The sequence below is a fragment of the Hyperolius riggenbachi genome, chromosome 6 (assembly GCF_040937935.1).
Source record: "Hyperolius riggenbachi isolate aHypRig1 chromosome 6, aHypRig1.pri, whole genome shotgun sequence".
Lineage (NCBI taxonomy): Eukaryota > Metazoa > Chordata > Amphibia > Anura > Hyperoliidae > Hyperolius > Hyperolius riggenbachi.
Window position 1 is genome coordinate 306,244,570 of NC_090651.1, and position 18,073 is coordinate 306,262,642.

The 18,073-nt window shown below is 44.2% G+C and overlaps 1 protein-coding gene across 11 annotated transcripts in view; it reads left to right on the forward strand.

Annotated features, from left to right (window-relative positions):
- LOC137521675 (serine/threonine-protein kinase BRSK2-like) overlaps positions 1–18,073 on the forward strand; it is a 427,652-nt gene that overhangs the window by 332,452 nt on the left and 77,127 nt on the right. For 10 of the 11 annotated variants that reach the window (XM_068241266.1, XM_068241267.1, XM_068241271.1 and 7 more), the window contains one exon: positions 5,994–6,025. The exons of the other annotated variant lie outside the window; for it this stretch is intronic. In XM_068241266.1, coding sequence (XP_068097367.1) covers positions 5,994–6,025 — 32 coding nt within the window. The remainder of the gene's footprint in view (positions 1–5,993; positions 6,026–18,073) is intronic. 11 annotated transcript variants of the gene reach the window in all.

Genomic DNA, 18,073 nt, shown 5'->3' on the forward strand with positions numbered 1-18,073 from the left:
AAGTTTTCAAGAGCCTAAGTACTCCCGAAGACAAGCAGCTCCCTACTGCACCTGCGCTAGAGTGCCCTCTCTCGTGCTCACGCGGGCGCAGTATGGAGTCGCCTGTCTTCGGGAGCACCCGGGGTCTCAAAGACTTCAGAGGTCCCCCATGGCGAGGGATTCAAACAAGGAGCCGCCACCTAAGCGAGGGGATCGTGAGAGGAGCAGGAAGCCTCTATAGGAGCCTTTTCTCTCCTTAGGTAAGTAACTGGCTTTTTTTTTTCAATTCCCACTAGATTTAAAGGACAACTATCACACAAAAATAAAAAATTAAAATACATACAGTATTTATACCAAGTACATTTTGTCCCAGAGTAAAATGCACCAAGAATGACTTTTCTCCTACACTGCTGTCACTTACAGTAGACAGTAAAGCTTTGACAGATCTGACTAGTCCATCTCCTCAAGGGACAATCTCAGTATTTCCTGTGTTGTTTACAAAAGCACTCCATGGAAAGGATTTATACAAAGTGTCCGGGAGCCTCCCTACTCCATTACACATTATTTTGGCAGCTTGACCGAGCAAGTGCTTTTGAAAATAAAGAAACCTTAAGAATTCCCCATGAGGAGATGAACTAGTCCAACCCTGACAGATCTGTCAGATGTTTATGGCCTACTGTAAGTGACAATGAGACAGGAACAAAGTAATTTATAGTGCATTTTACTTTGGAACAAATGTATATTTTATACAAATGCATACTCATACATTTCAAATTTTACAATTTGCTTGTAATAGTGGTCCTTTTACTAGTTACCACACCGCGGGAGGTATATCTATACCCTGCAGTACTTCATCTGAAGTCCGTGGGATGTAGATATTAGTCTAGCGCCGTTTTCATCGTGGTTTGTTAGTGTACCGTTTTTCCGTTCACTGATCTTAGTTCCCAATGAAAACCGGCATCAATTAGATAAAAATTTAAGTTAGCATACATGAGTTACTTCCTGTAACGCTTCTATGCAGTCAAAAGTAAATGATCAAAATAAAGTTTTCGGGATATCTAGTGGCCAAAAAGTAAAATAACACCTAAGAAGTTCCCAACAAAGAAAAACACATATAATATACATTAATTACGGTAACTCTTTACCTCCCCTCCCTTTGCTACCAAAATAAAAACATTAATTAAAAAAAAAAGTTTAATTTAAAAAAATACATAAATAGTTATCTTAGGGACTAAACTTTTTTAATATGTACAGGATCTTCTCAAAAAATTAGCATATTGTGATAAAGTTCATTATTTTCTGTAATGTATTGATAAACGTTAGACTTTCATATATTTTAGATTCATTACACGCAACTGAAGTAGTTCAAGCCTTTTATTGTTTTTAATATTGATGATTTTGGCATACAGCTCATGAAAACCCAAATTTCCTATCTCAAAAAATTAGCATATTTCATCCGACCAATAAAAGAAAAGTGTTTTTAAAACAAAAAAAGTCAACCTTCAAATAATTATGTTCAGTTATACACTCAATACTTGGTCCGGAATCCTTTTGCAGAAATGACTGCTTCAATGCGGCGTGGCATGGAGGCAATCAGCCTGTGGCACTGCTCAGGTGTTATGGAGGCCCAGGATGCTTCAATAGCGGCTTTAAAGGGATACTGTAGGGGGGTCGGGGGAAAATGAGCTGAACTTACCCGGGGCTTCTAATGGTCCCCCACAGACATCCTGTGCCCGCGCAGCCGCTCACCGATGCTCCGGCCCCGCCTCCGGTTCACTTCTGGAATTTCTGACTTTAAAGTCAGAGAACCACTGCGCCTGCGTTGCCGTGTCCTCGATCCCGCTGATGTCATCAAGAGCGCACAGCGCAGGCCCAGTATGGTCTGTGTCTGCGCAGTACACTCCTGGTGACATCAGCGGGAGCGAGGACACGGCAACGCAGGCGCAGTGGTTTTCTGACTTTAAAGTCAGAAATTCCAGAAGTGAACCGGAGGCGGGGCCGGAGCATTGGGGAGTGGCTGCGCCAACACAGGATGTCTGCGGGGGACCATTAGAAGCCCCGGGTAAGTTCAGCTCATTTTCCCCCGACCCCCTACAGTATCCCTTTAAGCTCATCCAAAGTGTTGGGTCTTGCGTCTCTCAACTTTCTCTTCACAATATCCCACAGATTCTCTATGGGGTTCAGGTCAGGAGAGTTGGCAGGCAAATTGAGGATAGTAATACCATGGTCAGTAAACCATTTACCAGTGGTTTTGGCACTGTGAGCAGGTGCCAGGTCGTGCTGAAAAATGAAATCTTCATCTCCATAAAGCTTTTCAGCAGATGGAAGCATGAACCCACTTTTGAACCAGAAACAGCAGCAGAAGCGCCTGACCTGGGCTACAGAGAAGCAGCACTGGACTGTTGCAAAAGTGGGTTCATGCTTCCATTTGCTGGAAAGCTTTATGGAGATGAAGATTTCATTTTTCAGCACGACCTGGCACCTGCTCACAGTGCCAAAACCACTAGTAAATGGTTTACTGACCATGGTATTACTGTCCTCAATTGGCCTGCCAACTCTCCTGGCCTGAACCCCATAGAGAATCTGTGGGATATTGTGAAGAGAAAGTTGAGAGACGCAAGACCCAACACTCTGGATGAGCTTAAAGCCGCTATTGAAGCATCCTGGGCCTCCATAACACCTGATCAGTGCCACAGGCTGATTGCCTCCATGCCACGCCGCATTGAAGCAGTCATTTCTGCAAAAGGATTCCCGACCAAGTATTGAGTGCATAACTGAACATCATTATTCGAAGGTTGACTTTTTTTGTTTTAAAAACACTTTTCTCTTATTGATCGGATGAAATATGCAAATTTTTTGAGATAGGAAATTTGGGTTTTCATGAGCTGTATGCCAAAATCATCAATAAGAAAAGCAATAAAAGCCTTGAACTACTTTAGTTGTGTGTAATGAATCTAAAATATATGAAAGTCTAATGTTTATCAGTACATTACAGAAAATAATGAACTTTATCACAATATGCTAATTTTTTGAGAAGATCCTGTATGTCAAGAGTTTATATTTTATTTTTTTTTAAGAAAATAAAGGTTTGTAATTAGTGACAGATGCAAAACTGAAAAAATACATTTTTATTTCCAAATAAAATATTGTGCCATACATTGTGATAGGGACATGATGTATACGGTGTAATAACTGGGACAAATCGGCAAATGACATATGTTTGTTTTTATTATGGTAGTATATATATATATATATATATATATATTTATTTATTTATTTATTTATTTATATATATAATTTTAAAACTGTAATGGCTGAAAACTGAGAAAAATTAATTTTTCCCATTTCTTATTTTTCCAATTAAAATGCTTTTAGAATAAAATAAATGTTAGCATAATGTACCACCCAAAGAAATCCTAATTGGTGGTGAAAAATCAAGATGATAGATGATTTTTTTGTGATAAGTAGTGATAAAATTATTGGCAAATTAATGGCAGGAGTGCTAAAAGGTGAAAATTGCTTTGGTCCTCAAGGGAAAAAAATCCTCAGTGGTCAACTAGTTGAGCTATATTTTGGTGTTTCAAAACATTATTACACCATATACCCCTTTAAGACTGATCGTGTTTTGCTTGTTGTGGGCTTCATAATCTGAAGTACCTGATGACGCATATGTTTGTCCCAGAAGTACAACATACGCCTTAATTGTATATGTAATAGTTATTTTCAAACTTCCTTGTGCTTTTAATTAACCTAAAAATCTTATTCAAGTTTGTTTAAATATGATTTGTGCTTTTTAAAGTCAAAACTCAGTATAATTGACTGACTTAGACAAGTTCATGTACACCCAGAGCACAACATAAGTACCTCCTGGGGTTCTTGTAGTCCATGTTGAGAGCCTTAAGAGCCTTGTGTCTGTTTTTTTGGTTTTCTGAAAGTTATATATTTTTTTTTTTTTATGTCTGGCCAAATAAATAGTGCTGGATGAACATGTTCGCCGGCGGGCAGCTCCTGGTGAACCACAATTGTTCCCCATTTGCATATAGCATGAACTTTTAGCAAAGTCCATGTTTACTCTATACTTTAACATGGAGCCATTTGTTTACCCTTCACCCTTAAAGAGAACCTGTAAGGAAAAAGGGCACTTACCTCTGGAGGGGAAGCTTCTGAATCCTAATGAAGTTTCCAGTCCTCCTGTATGGCCAAGATCCAGGGCTGGCACCCCTCAAAAGTCTGCCGACAAGCTTGTAGTAGTGCCTGCAACATGCAGCGATATTTTCCTTTTAGATCCAGTGCAGGCGCAGTACCAGCTTTCCCCCTCGGGCTCCAGTGGAAATAGCCAAGCCGATTGGGTCCACTCTACTCTACTGCACCTGCGCAGTAGAGCAGACCCACTAGACACAAGGAACTGTATAGTGGAAACGGTATAGTGGGGCCACTACCAGTGAACTGTATAAGGGAGGGGGGTTGCTAGACACCAGGGAAATGCATTGGGAAGGGACGACCACTAAAAACCAAGGAACAGTATAGGGTAGGGAGGCAGCATTAGACACCAGGAAACTGTATAGGGGAGGGAGAAGGGCCATTAGACACCAGTGGACTGTATAGGGGAGGTAGGGCGCCACTAGACACTGAGGAACTATATAGGGGAGGCAGGGGGGCCATCAGACACCAGGGAACTTTATAATATATTGGTGCTTTATATATCGGTAATAAAAATAAACATAAAAATAACGGAGTGAGGTTGCCACAAGACATTGTTAGCCCGCGACTTAGTCCCAGTGCTCAATTTCGGCCCACTTTGTATTTAAGTTTGACAACCCTACCCTACATACAGATGGCCTAGGCTATAAGAAGATTGACAACACCCTGAAACTGAGCTTCAGCACAGTGGCCAAGACCATGCAGCTGTTTAACAGGATAGGTTCCACTCAGAACAGGCCTCACCATGGTTGACGAAAGAAGCTGAGTTCATACAGGGGTTGTCTTCTCCAAATAGATGTGTGAGTGCTGGTAGCACTGCTGCAAAGTGATGGGGGTCAGCCTGCCAGTGCTCTGACCATACACCACACACTGCATCAAATTGGTCTGCATGGCTGTTGTTCCAAAAGAAAGCCTTTGCTAAAGATGATGCACAAGAAAGCCTGCAAACAGTTGGCTGAAGACAAGCAGGCTAAGGGACTAAGGACATTGACTACTGGAATCATGTCCTGTGGTCTGATGAGACTTATCTGGTTCAGATGATGCTAAGCGAGTGTGGCAGCAACCAGAGTAGTAGCTAGAGCTTACAGCACCCGGGGACAAAGACAGTCTCCCTACCCCCCCCCCCCCATTTAGATAGCCAAATGTGTCCCCTTCCCCGTTCAGATAGCCAGTGTGTCCCACTATAGATGCCAGATGTGCCTCCCTTCCCCTGTTTAGATAGCCAGATGAGCCCCCCTCTACACAGCCAGATGCCACAGCTGAAGACTTACTGGCTCCAACGTTCAAGTGACGCCATCATCTGTCCTCTGCACTGTGCACAGCATCCACTTCTTGGTAACAGAAGAGAGATGATGTCATCTCTGGAAAGTCAGAGCCGGTGAATCTTCTGGTGTTATAAACGCTTACTCACTCCACTGCAGTGGGAGGGAGAGAAGCAGTGGCACTTCAGGTAGCCTCTCACACATGTGGGGACGCGGCAGCCATGCTGAGTGCTCTCACAGTGCTGTGCCCGGGGACATATGTACCCCATGCCCACCCTTAGCTACGCTCTGGGAGCAACCAGGTGAGAAGTACAGAGTCATGTGTTCTGCCAGATTCATAGTTTGCAAAGCCTTATGCATTTCAGAAAAAAAGGGGACTGCTAACTATAGATTTATTTGTTTATTAGTAGCACTTTGTTCTAACATTAGGTCATCATGGCACTGTAACTAGCAGTCATGGGACCTGTAGCAGCTCTTTGAATGCTGTAGGATTGTATTTTTGACTTTTGTGTTAATCTATTAAACAGAAAACGTACTCTTTCTCTCTTGCAGCTGGATCAGATTCAGAAACATTCGTGGTATTTGTAAGTAACACAATAATATGAATTCCTCTGCTATACATAGAAATTGCTATTTTTAATGCTCTCTACATACAGATCAGTTTTCATCTGCAGGTGTAAATATATGGTCTTCACATCAAAGAGAGAACATTGAAAAAACATTAGTATATGTCTTTACATATAGTGGATCTACACTGTACCATGCAAACAGCTGACATGTGGCATGAATGATGAAATAAACAGGGGTACATAGTGCACTAGGTCTATGAAGAACTTGCTTAAAGGGAAGGTCCGAGCTGGTTAAAAAAAATGAAATCTACTTACCCGGGGCTTCCTCCAGCCCCTCCAGCCCCCAAGCCGCAGCTCCACTCTCAGTTGTTGTCTCTCGGTGCTGCTGAGGACGACCTCGCCTGGTCGTCCTTTACTGCGTTTGCGCAGTACACTCCACACAACGTGGATTTGATTGACAGCGGCGTAGGCGCAGTAGGGGACAGCCTGAAGAGGCTCCGTTATGGTCAGAGAGCCAGCGGCAGAGAGTGGAGCTGCGGTGTGGGACAGATCACCTGCTAGGGGCTGGACGAAGCCCTGGGTAAGTAGATTTCATTTTTTAACTACAGCTCGGATGTGTCCTTTAAGGGGCAGTACACACGGCCCGCGGCGATTGTCGTTTAAGCTCTGCCCATTCAAATGAATGGGCAGAGCTTAACTGAGACGCCGCCAGAAACCCGTGTGAACCGACCCTTAAATCCCTTTCTGTCCATTTTTTTATTGCAAGAGCTAATAATAAAGTGGTGATGTTATTTATCTATGCAAATTAGGCAGTTGAACAGCAGTAGAATTGAACAGCTGTGCTCTCCTGAAAAGCAAACATAAGAAAAAAAAGACTTCTATTTTGCTGATAACAGGATTAGGCTCAGTTCAAAAGGCTGTCTCTTTGGTTTTCAAGAAGATTTTACATCACACTGTCATGGCTGCTGTTTAGAATTCAATCTGATACCTAATAAACACCATGCAATTTCCCATCAAATCAACGGGTGAATCAATAATTTCCATCTCGGCCAATATGCTTCCAATTGAGAATGGGATCGATTTTGTGCGGTGACGATCTGAAAATCGATCTCGTTCTAGATTGGGAGCAGATGGGACACAAATTATCGATTGGACTTATCACTCTGACAGGAAATTGCATGGTGTGCACCAGGGGATAGAAATTCAGCCTTCAAATTGCAAATAACATTATGAGACTGTAGGAAAGTCTAGTTTTGTTTTGTTTTTTCTTTATTTCTTTTATTATTTCTACATATACAATTACCATTTTGTTTTGGACTATAAGACGCTCCAGACCATAAGATGCACCTAGGTTTAGAGGACAAAAAAACAGGGGGGAAAATATATAATAAACCTGGTGCATCCATGGTGAAGGGGCATCTTGTGGATTATGCCTCCTTTGCACCTTATGCCTCCTTGTACCTCTTGTATCTCCCTGTGTCCTTCTCTGTCCTCCTTGTGTTCTCTATGCCCCTTTGTGTCCTCTTCTATGCGCCTTTGTGTCCCCCTGTGTCCTCCGTTTATCCCCCTGTGTCCTCCTCTGCATGGGCACAGTACAGGGAGTCCCCGACATTGCAGCGGGTCGGAGGTTCGTATTGGCAGGCGTACGCAAGTCAGAAACTCCCTGTATTTGGACTATAAGATGCAGTGACTTTTTTGGGGGGAGAAAAAGTGAGTCTTATAGTCCAAAAAATTCAGTAATTATCTCAAATGTATTTTCAGCTCAGGATTTACTTTAAAAATAGCATTTGTGGATGACGAGGAGAAAGTGGGGCTGGGAAGTTGTTTAAATGCTGTATTCCCAATAAATTATGTCTTTGCGTTGTTCCTATACTTGCTGCAGAGGACGATGGTTGTCCACAAATGCAATAACTGTTGGAACAGCAAAGTAAGTGAAAACCAAATAAAAATAGTTGAAAAAAATAAAATAAAAGTTATTAACAAGGTCCAGCTAAAATAAATAATCCCTACAAACTCCTGCAAACCCCAAAATAAACTTATTTGTATGACTTTTCATAGTGGAGTCAGCCATATTGTTTTTGATCCTACGACATGGGCTAGCATTTTCTACCTCTACCACGCATACACCGATAGTCCCTGACATTTCATATACTCTGTAGTTTATTAGTTACAAATAGTGATGTGCACAAATTTGGCATAGTTGTAATTTCACATCAAAATTCGCAATTATGATGCCAAACCGTAAGCAAATTGTGTGAAAAATCGTAATTCATTTTCTGTCATTGTAGTCAGGAACCGTAATTTCACATTTTTGCATAATTTTTGAGTAATTTCTTGCCGACTTTAGCAGTTAATAGCAAAGCACTTATACATACTATCCTCACCAAAATTGCTACATATGGCATGTTGAGGAGAATAGTGGATACAAGTTAAAAAAATAATAATAATAATAATTTTTGAAAAAGACCTTGTAGTTTTTGAGGAAATCAATTCAAAAAATGCAAAGGAAAAATGTTTTTTTAAACTTTTAAGTTTAAAAACCATTTTCCTTTGCATTTTTAAAATCAATTATGCATGTTTGATTATTATGGCTCTGTACTTATTAGAAGCTGACATATCATTGCATTCCAGCGGATCTGGAGGTGTGTTTAGCTTCTAAAGCCTCATCTAAATGGTACAATTTTCCGTCAGATCGGATCTATTAGACGGATCTATTAGATAATTTCCAACCGGTCCAATCGGATTGCTTAAGATTTTGCAATAGATTTTGGGTACTTATCAAAGCTATCGCAAAATTGATCTGAAACAATTTGGACGCCTACACACGATGCAATTTCTTATTAGATCTATCTAATAGATCCGTCTATCTGATGGAAAATTGCACCGTGTAGATGGGGCTTAGGGACGACAATGGTTAATTTGCATATATTCATTTTCAGCAGTGAAGCACTGGGAGACATCTCAAGCTCACTCCAACCTGAATTTTTGCAAATTAGCATTAGCATATATGGGGGCTTTGCTCAGTGGTGTAGCTAAGGAGCTGTGGGCCCCGATGAAAGTTTTACATTGGGGCCCCCCCAAGCACTCTATATGTAACAATTGATATGGCGCATCAAGACCTGCTAAGGACAACCTCAGTGTCAGAGGTGCAAGAAGTGGCTGGATAGTGTACTGGTTAAGGGCTCTGCCTTTGACATGGGAGACCAGGGTTCTAATCCTGGCTAAGGTCAGTACCTATTCAGTAAGGAGTTCAAGGCAAGACTCCCTAACACTGCAGGGTGGCCTCTTGAGCGCGCCCCAGTGGCTGCAGCTCTTGAGCGCTTTGAGTCCAACAGGAGAAAAGCGCTATACAAATGTTTGGATTATTATTATTATTATTATAGAAGGGGATGGGGAGCAGCTTGTTAATGATTACCACTATTCAAAGTATCTATAGAAGTGATTATTATGAGCACAGGACCAATAGAAAGCTAATACTGTGGTTGAGAGAGGGCCCTTCGGGGCCCCTCTAGCCCAAGGGCCCCGATGCGGTCGCAACCTCTGCAACCCCTATTGCTACCCCCTGGCTTTGCTATTAACCTCTTACGTTGGCAGAAAACTACACAAAAATTACGAATAGATTACTTGAAATCAAGTGAATTTACAAATCGTAATTACGTATGGGCGTAATTGCGAAAATGTACACAAAATCTCACGAAATTGTAATTAGCTGATTACAGTCATCACTAGTTACAAGCAACATCATTCTCCCACCATGCCGCTATGGGGGGAACCCTCCATATCGCTGCCTAGGCAAAGTTCCCTGGTGGAATCTCCATAGAAGCTTTGTTCTAGCGAAACATTAACATTTTTTGGCAAAGTGGTATTGTTCATATAGTTTGATATGAAAGCAATCTATATATACAGCTTTGCAATGATGATATTTACTATCTAAATCCCTTGCTTTCCTTTAATTATTATCAATGCTTTAAGTTAGTTTGCCTTTAAGCAGAAATGTATTTTGAAAACTATCCTTTAGAAATGCTTTATTTTCTATATAAAAATCACTTTACATTAACAGAGGATCAGTGGTCCTTACCACTATAATGTTGACATGATGTTCCTTTGCCTACCCTTCCCAAATCTCCTTGGCAGGCAGAAGACCTTCCGCATCTGGACGTGAGGTCCACGTCATGGCGGGAGAGTGCAATTGCAACCTCTACCAAAGCAATACCTCCCTAGTGACTCGCAGCTTATCAGTTACTAGGAGGATATGCTCTCAGGCACTAAGTAGGGGCGTAACAATAGACCCTGCAAGGGATGCAGCCGCAGGGGGGCCCTTAACCTCGTTAGCGGTAACCCCGTGCTGGACACGGGGTAAGCAGCGCAGGAGGATTTCTCAGGCCCCGCTGGGCCGATCTGCATAATTTTTTTTTTATACACGCAGCTAGCACTTTGCTAGCTGTGTGTTACTCACGATCGCCGCCGCCCCGCGCCGATTCGCTGCTACCTGCCGCATCAGAGGGTGCCCCCCCCGAGACCCGAGCGCTTCTTGGCCAATCAGTGCCAGGCAGCGCTGAGGGGTGGATCGGGACTCCCTCTGACGTCGATGACGTCGGTGACGTCAGCGCGTGCGTCACCATGGCGACGGGGGAAGCCCTCATGGAAAGCCCGTTCAGAACGGGATTTCCGGATGGGCATACGCGCCGGCGGCGATCGGCACATACGAGGGGACGCCGCAGGGAGGGGGGAAGCATGTAGCTAGCGCTAGGCTAGCTACATGCTAAAAAACAAAAAAGGTAAAAAAAACACTTGCGGCTGCGGGAATCAAACCGCTAGGGAGGTTAAGCCACAGGGGGCCCGTCCTGAGAGACACACAACTAAGGGTACGTGGAGAAAAAACTTTCTGCACTCTGAACAATTGTTCTAAAGACTGCTTCTGCTCAGCCGCTGATAAAGAATCATACCAAGTTTCGCAGACAAAGATTTGTAGATTTGTTTTGGCGGGAGGGGGCCCCATCCAAAGTTTTGCAGGGGGCCCAGTGATTTCTAGATACGCCCCTAGCACTAAGGGCCCGTTCTCACTAAAAAGTAGCAAAACGGTAGTGCTCGGCACTACAGTTTTGCGTCTGTGATTTTACAGCGATTAGCCCGGTACAATCCCCGTACAATCCCGCGATTCCCGACGATCGAAATCACTGCTTGTTAAAGCACCATACCAGAACCCCGGCAAAATACTGCAGGTAACACGTTTTGTGATTGCCATTCATCGTGAAACGTCCGCGATCGATGGCAAAGTCAGTGAGATCACTGCCATTAGGTTTCTATTGCACTAGCGCTTTAAAAAGCGCTAGCGCTTTGGCAATTAGTGGGTACTACCCACTAATCACCCTATTGAGAACGGGCCTTATGAAGGCATGGCCGCAGCAGGGGCCACAGTTAAACACTTATTGATTTACCCATTTAGTTACTGTGAAAGCAGCTGATTTAAAGGACCACTCACTATAGCAAAAAAAAAAGTAAGCCATTAAAATCTGACAGAACTGACAGGTTTTGGACTAGTCCATCTCCTCATGGGGGATTCCCACTGTTTCCTTTGTTTGAAAAAGCATTTCCTCGCCAGCAGTTGCTAAGTCTAACTGCCAAAATAGTAAGATGCCAGCCAGCCTCCTTTCTCACTTGCACTGTCATACTCACTGATCTATGATCCCTGGTAGGCCCTGCCAGGTTCCTGGTCGCACGTACGTGAGCAGAAGGGGCCGACATGTTTGTTTATTTCATGGCGTCACGCCGTTCAACGTGACATGTACTGAAGTACACGCATGCGCGTCCGCGCCTAATCGGGCCTATGCGGATGTTAGTGCTGACGGGGTTACGCATGCGCATTCTGACGCAGACGTTTGTATGCATGCGCAGCATCCTAAACTTGGTGCCAAGCGACCTATTTAAACCTGCTCTGCTAGCACATCAGTGCTGTCTGTTCATACAGCTTGCCCGCAGTTGTTCCTGTGACTCTGCCAGCGATTACTCGATTGATTACCTGTTATCTGACCCCGGCTTGTTCCTGGGTACGTTTGATCTCCGTCTGCCTCGACCCTTTGCCTGTTCATCGCTTACGACAGTACTCTGCCTGCCTCAACCCTCTGCCTGTCTCCTCATTACGATTGAACTCTGCCAGCCCTGACCCCGGAACTGTCTCGACCACGATATTCCCTGCTGATTTTGTACCTCGCCTTCTCCACATTGTAGTGTTGCTGTTCTCTGAACCACTGTTAGGACTACCTGGAGCGCAACCTGGTGGGCACTAGGCAGCGAAGTCCTTTTGGCCCCAGTGGGTTTTAGGGTGAAGACCCATGGTCACTTAGACTCTGTGCTCTGGGAGGTTCTCACCCCAGTGGTAAAGTCAACAGTATTCCCTGTGAAGCATAACAGTAACAGACAGCCAACATGCACACTGCTGGAGCTTCGCTTGACATCGACACTCTCTGCAAACTGGTCTCTGAGCTCAGCCTTTCCGTTCAGCAGGTCCAAGGCAACTATGTGCAACTTCAGGCGCAGATTCAGAATCTTCCTGCTGCTAGTCCTCCTGTTGCTCCAACCAATATCACAGTGACAGCTCCTCCTTTGGAACCTAAGTTACCTCTTCCTGAAAGATTTTCTGGAGATCGAAGCAAATTCAGGACTTTCAAGGGGGCTTGCCAGTTAATGTTTGCTCTCCATCCAAGAACATATGCTACTGAACTGGCTATCGTCGGAACTATCATATCCATACTTCAAGGTGAACCACAAGCATGGGCTTTGCAGCTCTGTGAGCAAAACCATCCTGCTGTGACTACTGTGGCCACTTTGTTTGAGGCTCTTGCGGAACTATACGATGATCCGGCTCGGATCGCTACAGCTGAGACAGCTCTCCAGAATCTGCGTCAGGGTTGCAGGCCTGTGGAAGAATACATCTCAGACTTCCGCTGCTGGAGCGGTGACACTCAGTGGAATGATGCTGCACTAAAATTTTAATTTCTTCTGGGATTATCTGACTTACTTAAAGATGAGCTGGCCCGAGTGGGTCTACCAGAGACTTTAAAAGAACTGATACAACTTTCTACTCAGATAGACAGACGTCTAAGAGAAAGAAGACTTGAGGGATCTGGTGCCCCTTGCACCGCGTGGAATTATCCTGCCTTCAGTTCTCCTCCAGTTCCAGCACCTCCATCCAATTCCTTAGGGTCTAACAGCACTGATATGCCTGAACCCATGCAATTGGGTTTAACCAGATCTCCTTTGTCAATGGAAGAACAACAATGCCGCCGGCAGTCCAATCTGTGCATGTACTGTGGCTCCGCTGGTCATTTTTGTAACAACGGTCCAATAAGACCTCTGGGTAAGCTTGATTTCGAGACCTCGCAAGTACCTCCAGTTTTACGTTCCTCCTCCGCTCATGTTCCTTTGTTTCTGTCATTGCAGGGCCCAAACGGAACAACCCAAGTCCAAGCCATCATTGATTCTAGCGCCTGCTCATGTTTCCTAGACATCCAACTAGCTCAACAACTTGACCTGCCTACCCGTCAAAAGAACATTCCACTCCCCATCCAGTTAGCTGACGGGACGCATCTTGCTTCTGGACCCATCACTTCCGAAACTTACCCTGTACTTGTCACAACTTCTGAAGATCATCAAGAATTTCTGACATTTGATTTGATTCCCTCTCCACTCTTCCCTGTCATCCTAGGAATTCCTTGGCTCCAATCTCATAATCCACTCATTGATTGGAGTACAGGGTCTGTGACTTTTCAGTCTAGATATTGTTAACGCTTCTGCTTGCCTCGAGTTGGTCAATTAGCTTGTCTCAGCTCAGCTTTGGAGCCTCTACTACCAGTCCCCTACCAGGACTTCAGAGATGTTTTTGACAAAAAAGCTGCTGATATGCTGCCTCCTCATCGCATCTATGACTGCCCAATCGAGTTACACACTGGAGCAGAAATTCCTTTCGGCAGAGTTTTTCCTCTCTCTGAGCCTGAATCAGTCATCTTGAAACAATACATTGATGAAAATTTAGCTAAAGGTTTCATCCATCCTTCTCCTGCAGGAGCCGGGATCTTCTTTGTAGAAAAGAAGGACGATTCTCTATGACCCTGTGTAGACTATAGAGAGTTAAATAAAATTACCACCAAGAACAGGTATCCTTTGCCCCTTGTACCAGATTTATTCCAGAGACTATGCACTGCTAAAACCTTCACGAAGCTTGATTTACGAGGAGCTTACAATCTGATCCATATCCGTGAAGGAGATGAGTGGAAAACTGACTTTCGTTCTCGTTATGGACATTTCGAGTATCTAGTCATGCCCTTTGGCCTATGCAACCCCCCCCCCCCCCCCCCCTACTTTCCAGCACTTCGTCAATGACATCTTCAAAGACTTTATTGATATATTCATGGCTATGTACTTGGATGATATACTGATCTTTTCTTCTACATTATCGGAACACAGAAATCATGTCAAGAAAGTTATTTCTCGCCTTTGTGTTCATAACCTATATGCAAAACTCGAAAAATGTGCTTTTGAACAAGATAACATCCAGTTTCTAGGTCTACAGATCTCATATGAGGGAATCAAAATGGACGCACAAAAAGTATCAGCTATCTTAGACTGGCCAGTCCCTAAAGACAGGAAAGGGGTTCAACGCTTCATTGGGTTTGCTAACTTCTATAGAAGATTTATTAATAATTTTTCAGCAATTGTGGCACCTATCACACAGCTTACTAGTACTCATCAACCCTTTCAGTGGACTTCTGAAGCCCAGGTAGCCTTTGAAAAGCTCAAAAATCTGTTTACTTAGGCTCCAGTCCTTAGGCATGCAGATCCCTCACAACCTTTTGTATGAGAAGTTGATGCTTCCGAGGTTGCTGTAGGCGCTATTTTGTCACAACGTTTTGGGCCAAAGAACCTGTTCCATCCGGTTGCCTTTTTCTACTGTAAGTTAAATTCATCTGAAAAGAACTATATAGCTGACCAAGAATTATTGGCCATCAAAGCTGCTTTTGAAGAATGGAGTTACTTACTAGAGGGGGCACAGCATTCAATAATTGTTTTTACAGACCAAGACAGGCTCGCTGGTCTCTGTTTTTCTCCTGTTTTTATTTTCATTTTACCTACCAACCTAGCAGTAAGAATGGGAAGCCTAATGCATTATCACGGATGTTTTTAGAATCTTCTAAAGTTGTTCCAGACCCTGACACCATTCTCTCTTCCAAAAATTTCCTGTTGCTTCAAACCGGACTTCTGAATCAGATTGAACACTTATCATCTTCTTTGCCTGCTGACCTCACCAAAGGATTGCAATTTCGGGAGGGTGTTTTCTTTCACGATGATAAAGTCTTTGTCCCCTCAGAACTTCGATCAACCATCTTACAACTTTGTCATGACAACAAGTTAGCGGGCCATTTCAGGGTGGCAAAAACACAAGAATTTTTACAATGACATTTATTTTGGCCTGAGCTAGTTACGGACTGTAAGAATTTTTTTTCCTCTTGCAATATTTGTGCAAGAATCCTCAACATCGTCCCTGGGGTTTGTTGACACCTTTACCTTTTCCCTCTCGACCCTGGGACATGTTAGCAATGGACTTCATTACAGATCTGCCTCCATCTGTTGGATTTACTACAATTTTTGTGGTAGTTGACCGATTTACTAAAATGGCACACTTTATTCCAATGAAGAATGTTCCATCTGCCGTCACCACCACTGATGTCTTCCTTAATCATATATTCAAGCTTCATGGTCTGCCGTCTAATATTGTTTTTGATAGAGGAGTCCAGTTTACCTCAAAATTTTGGAAAGAACTTTGTTCTCAGCTCAACATTACTCTCTCTCTCAATCTTCAGGTTATCACACACAATACAACAGACAGACTGAACAAACGAACCAAAGATTGGAACAATATTTGCGTTGCTTCTCTTCTGCATCTCAAGAGGGCTGGTCTTCCCTACTTGCTACGGCTGAGTTCGCCTACAATAGTTCTGTTCATGCATCTACAAGACAAACACCATTTTATGCTAATTATGCTTTTCATTCTGCAATACTGCCCACTTTACGTTTTTACTCTCCCATACCAGAAGTCCAATTACGGCTAGCAAGTCTTTCTGAAAATTTTAAAAGATTACAGAATACTCTGAGGCAAGCACAGGACAGAGCTAAGTTTCAGGTGGACAAGAGGAGATCATCTGCTCCTGACTTTCAGATTAGAGATTTAGTCTGGCTTTCCACAAACAATCTTAAATTAAAGTGTCCTTCTAAGGAATTAGAACCAAGATTCATCGGTCCATTTCCCATCGAGAAAAAAATTAATACTGTAGCCTTCAGATTGAAACTTCCTGATTCAATGAGCATCCATCAAGTATTTCATGTATCAATTTCAAGCAAATGGTTCCTGACTCTTTTTCTAACAGAACAACTCCTCCACCTTCGCCAATCATGATTGATGGGGCAGAAGAATTTGAAATTGAGAGGATTTTGGACTCTAAAATAACCAGAAGAAAACTCTATTATTTGATCAAATGGAAGGGATTTGGAGTGGAGGAGAATTCATGGGAACCACCTGCCAATATTTATGCTCCTAGGTTAGTCAGGGTTTTCCATCAAAGACATCCTGAGAAGCCAAGTCCTAGGGGCATCCAAAGGATGCCATTGGGGGGGGGGGGGGGTGTCATACTCACTGATCTATGATGCCTGGTAGGCCCCGTCAGGTTCCTGGTCGCACGTACGGTAGCGGAAGGGGCCGACATTTGGCGTGACACGTACTGAAGTACGCACAGGCACGTCCGCGCCTAATCGGGCCTAGAGAAAACAGTCCGCGCCTAATTGGGCCTATGCGGATGTTAGTGTGCGTCATGCTGACGGGGTTACGCATGCGCATCCTGACATGGGCGTTTGTACACATGCGCAACATCCTAAACTTGGCGCCAAGCGGCCTATTTAACCTCCTGCCGCCCGCGTCACTCCAGTAGGCGTGGCCGCGGCGGCAGCCCCAGGACCGCCTAACGCCAATTGGCGTAAAGTCCTGGGGCTCTGTTTAGCATGAGATCGCGCGCATGGTGCGCGCGCATCTCATGCTCGGAGGGCTGAGCTCCGCCCCGCCTTCAGTCTCCGAGCGGCTATTGCCGCTCGGGAGACTGTTAGACGGCGATTACGCCGTCTATTTACTAGGTGCAGCGCTGCGATGAGCAGCAGCGCTGCACTGGGGACAGCCGTGTGACACGGCTGTCCCCATGGGGGACAAGAGAGCGATCGGCTCTCATAGGCAGAAGCCTATGACAGCCGATCGCCATAATTGGCCGGCTGTGGGGAGGGAGGGAGGGAGGAAGGGAATAAATTTAAAGAAACTGGTTTTTTTTTCTAAAATCCCATAACAATAATATTTATTTTAAAAAAAATAAACATGGGGGAGCGATCAGACCCCACCAACAGAGAGCTCTGTTGGTGGGGAGAAAAGGGGGGGGGGGATCACTTGTGTGCTGAGTTGTGCGGCCCTGCAGCTTGGCCTTAAAGCTGCAGTGGCCAATTTAGCTAAAAATGGCCTGGTCACTAGGGGGGTTTAGCCCTGCAGTCCTCAAGTGGTTAAACCTGCTCTGCTAGCACATCAGTGCTGTCTGTTCATACAGCTTGCCCGCAGTTGTTCCTGTGACTCTGCCACCGATTACTCTGATTGATTACCTGTTATCTGACCCCGGCTTGTTCCTGACTACGTTTGATCTCTGCCTGCCTCGACCCTCTGCCTATCTCCTCATTACGATTGAACTCTGCCAGCCCTGACCCCTGACCGACTACGATATTGCCTGCTGATTTTGTACCTTGCCTTCTCCACATTGCAGTGTTGCTGTTCTCTGAACCACTGTTAGGACTACCTGGAGCACAACCTGGTGGGAACTAGGCAGCAAAGTCCTTTTGGCCCCAGTGAGCCTTAGGGTGAAGACCCGTGGTCACTTAGACTCTGTGCTCTGGGAGGTTCTCACCTCAGTGGTAAAGTCAACAGTATTCCCTGTAAAGCATAACATGCACACTATTTTGGCAGTTAGACTAACAACTGCTGTT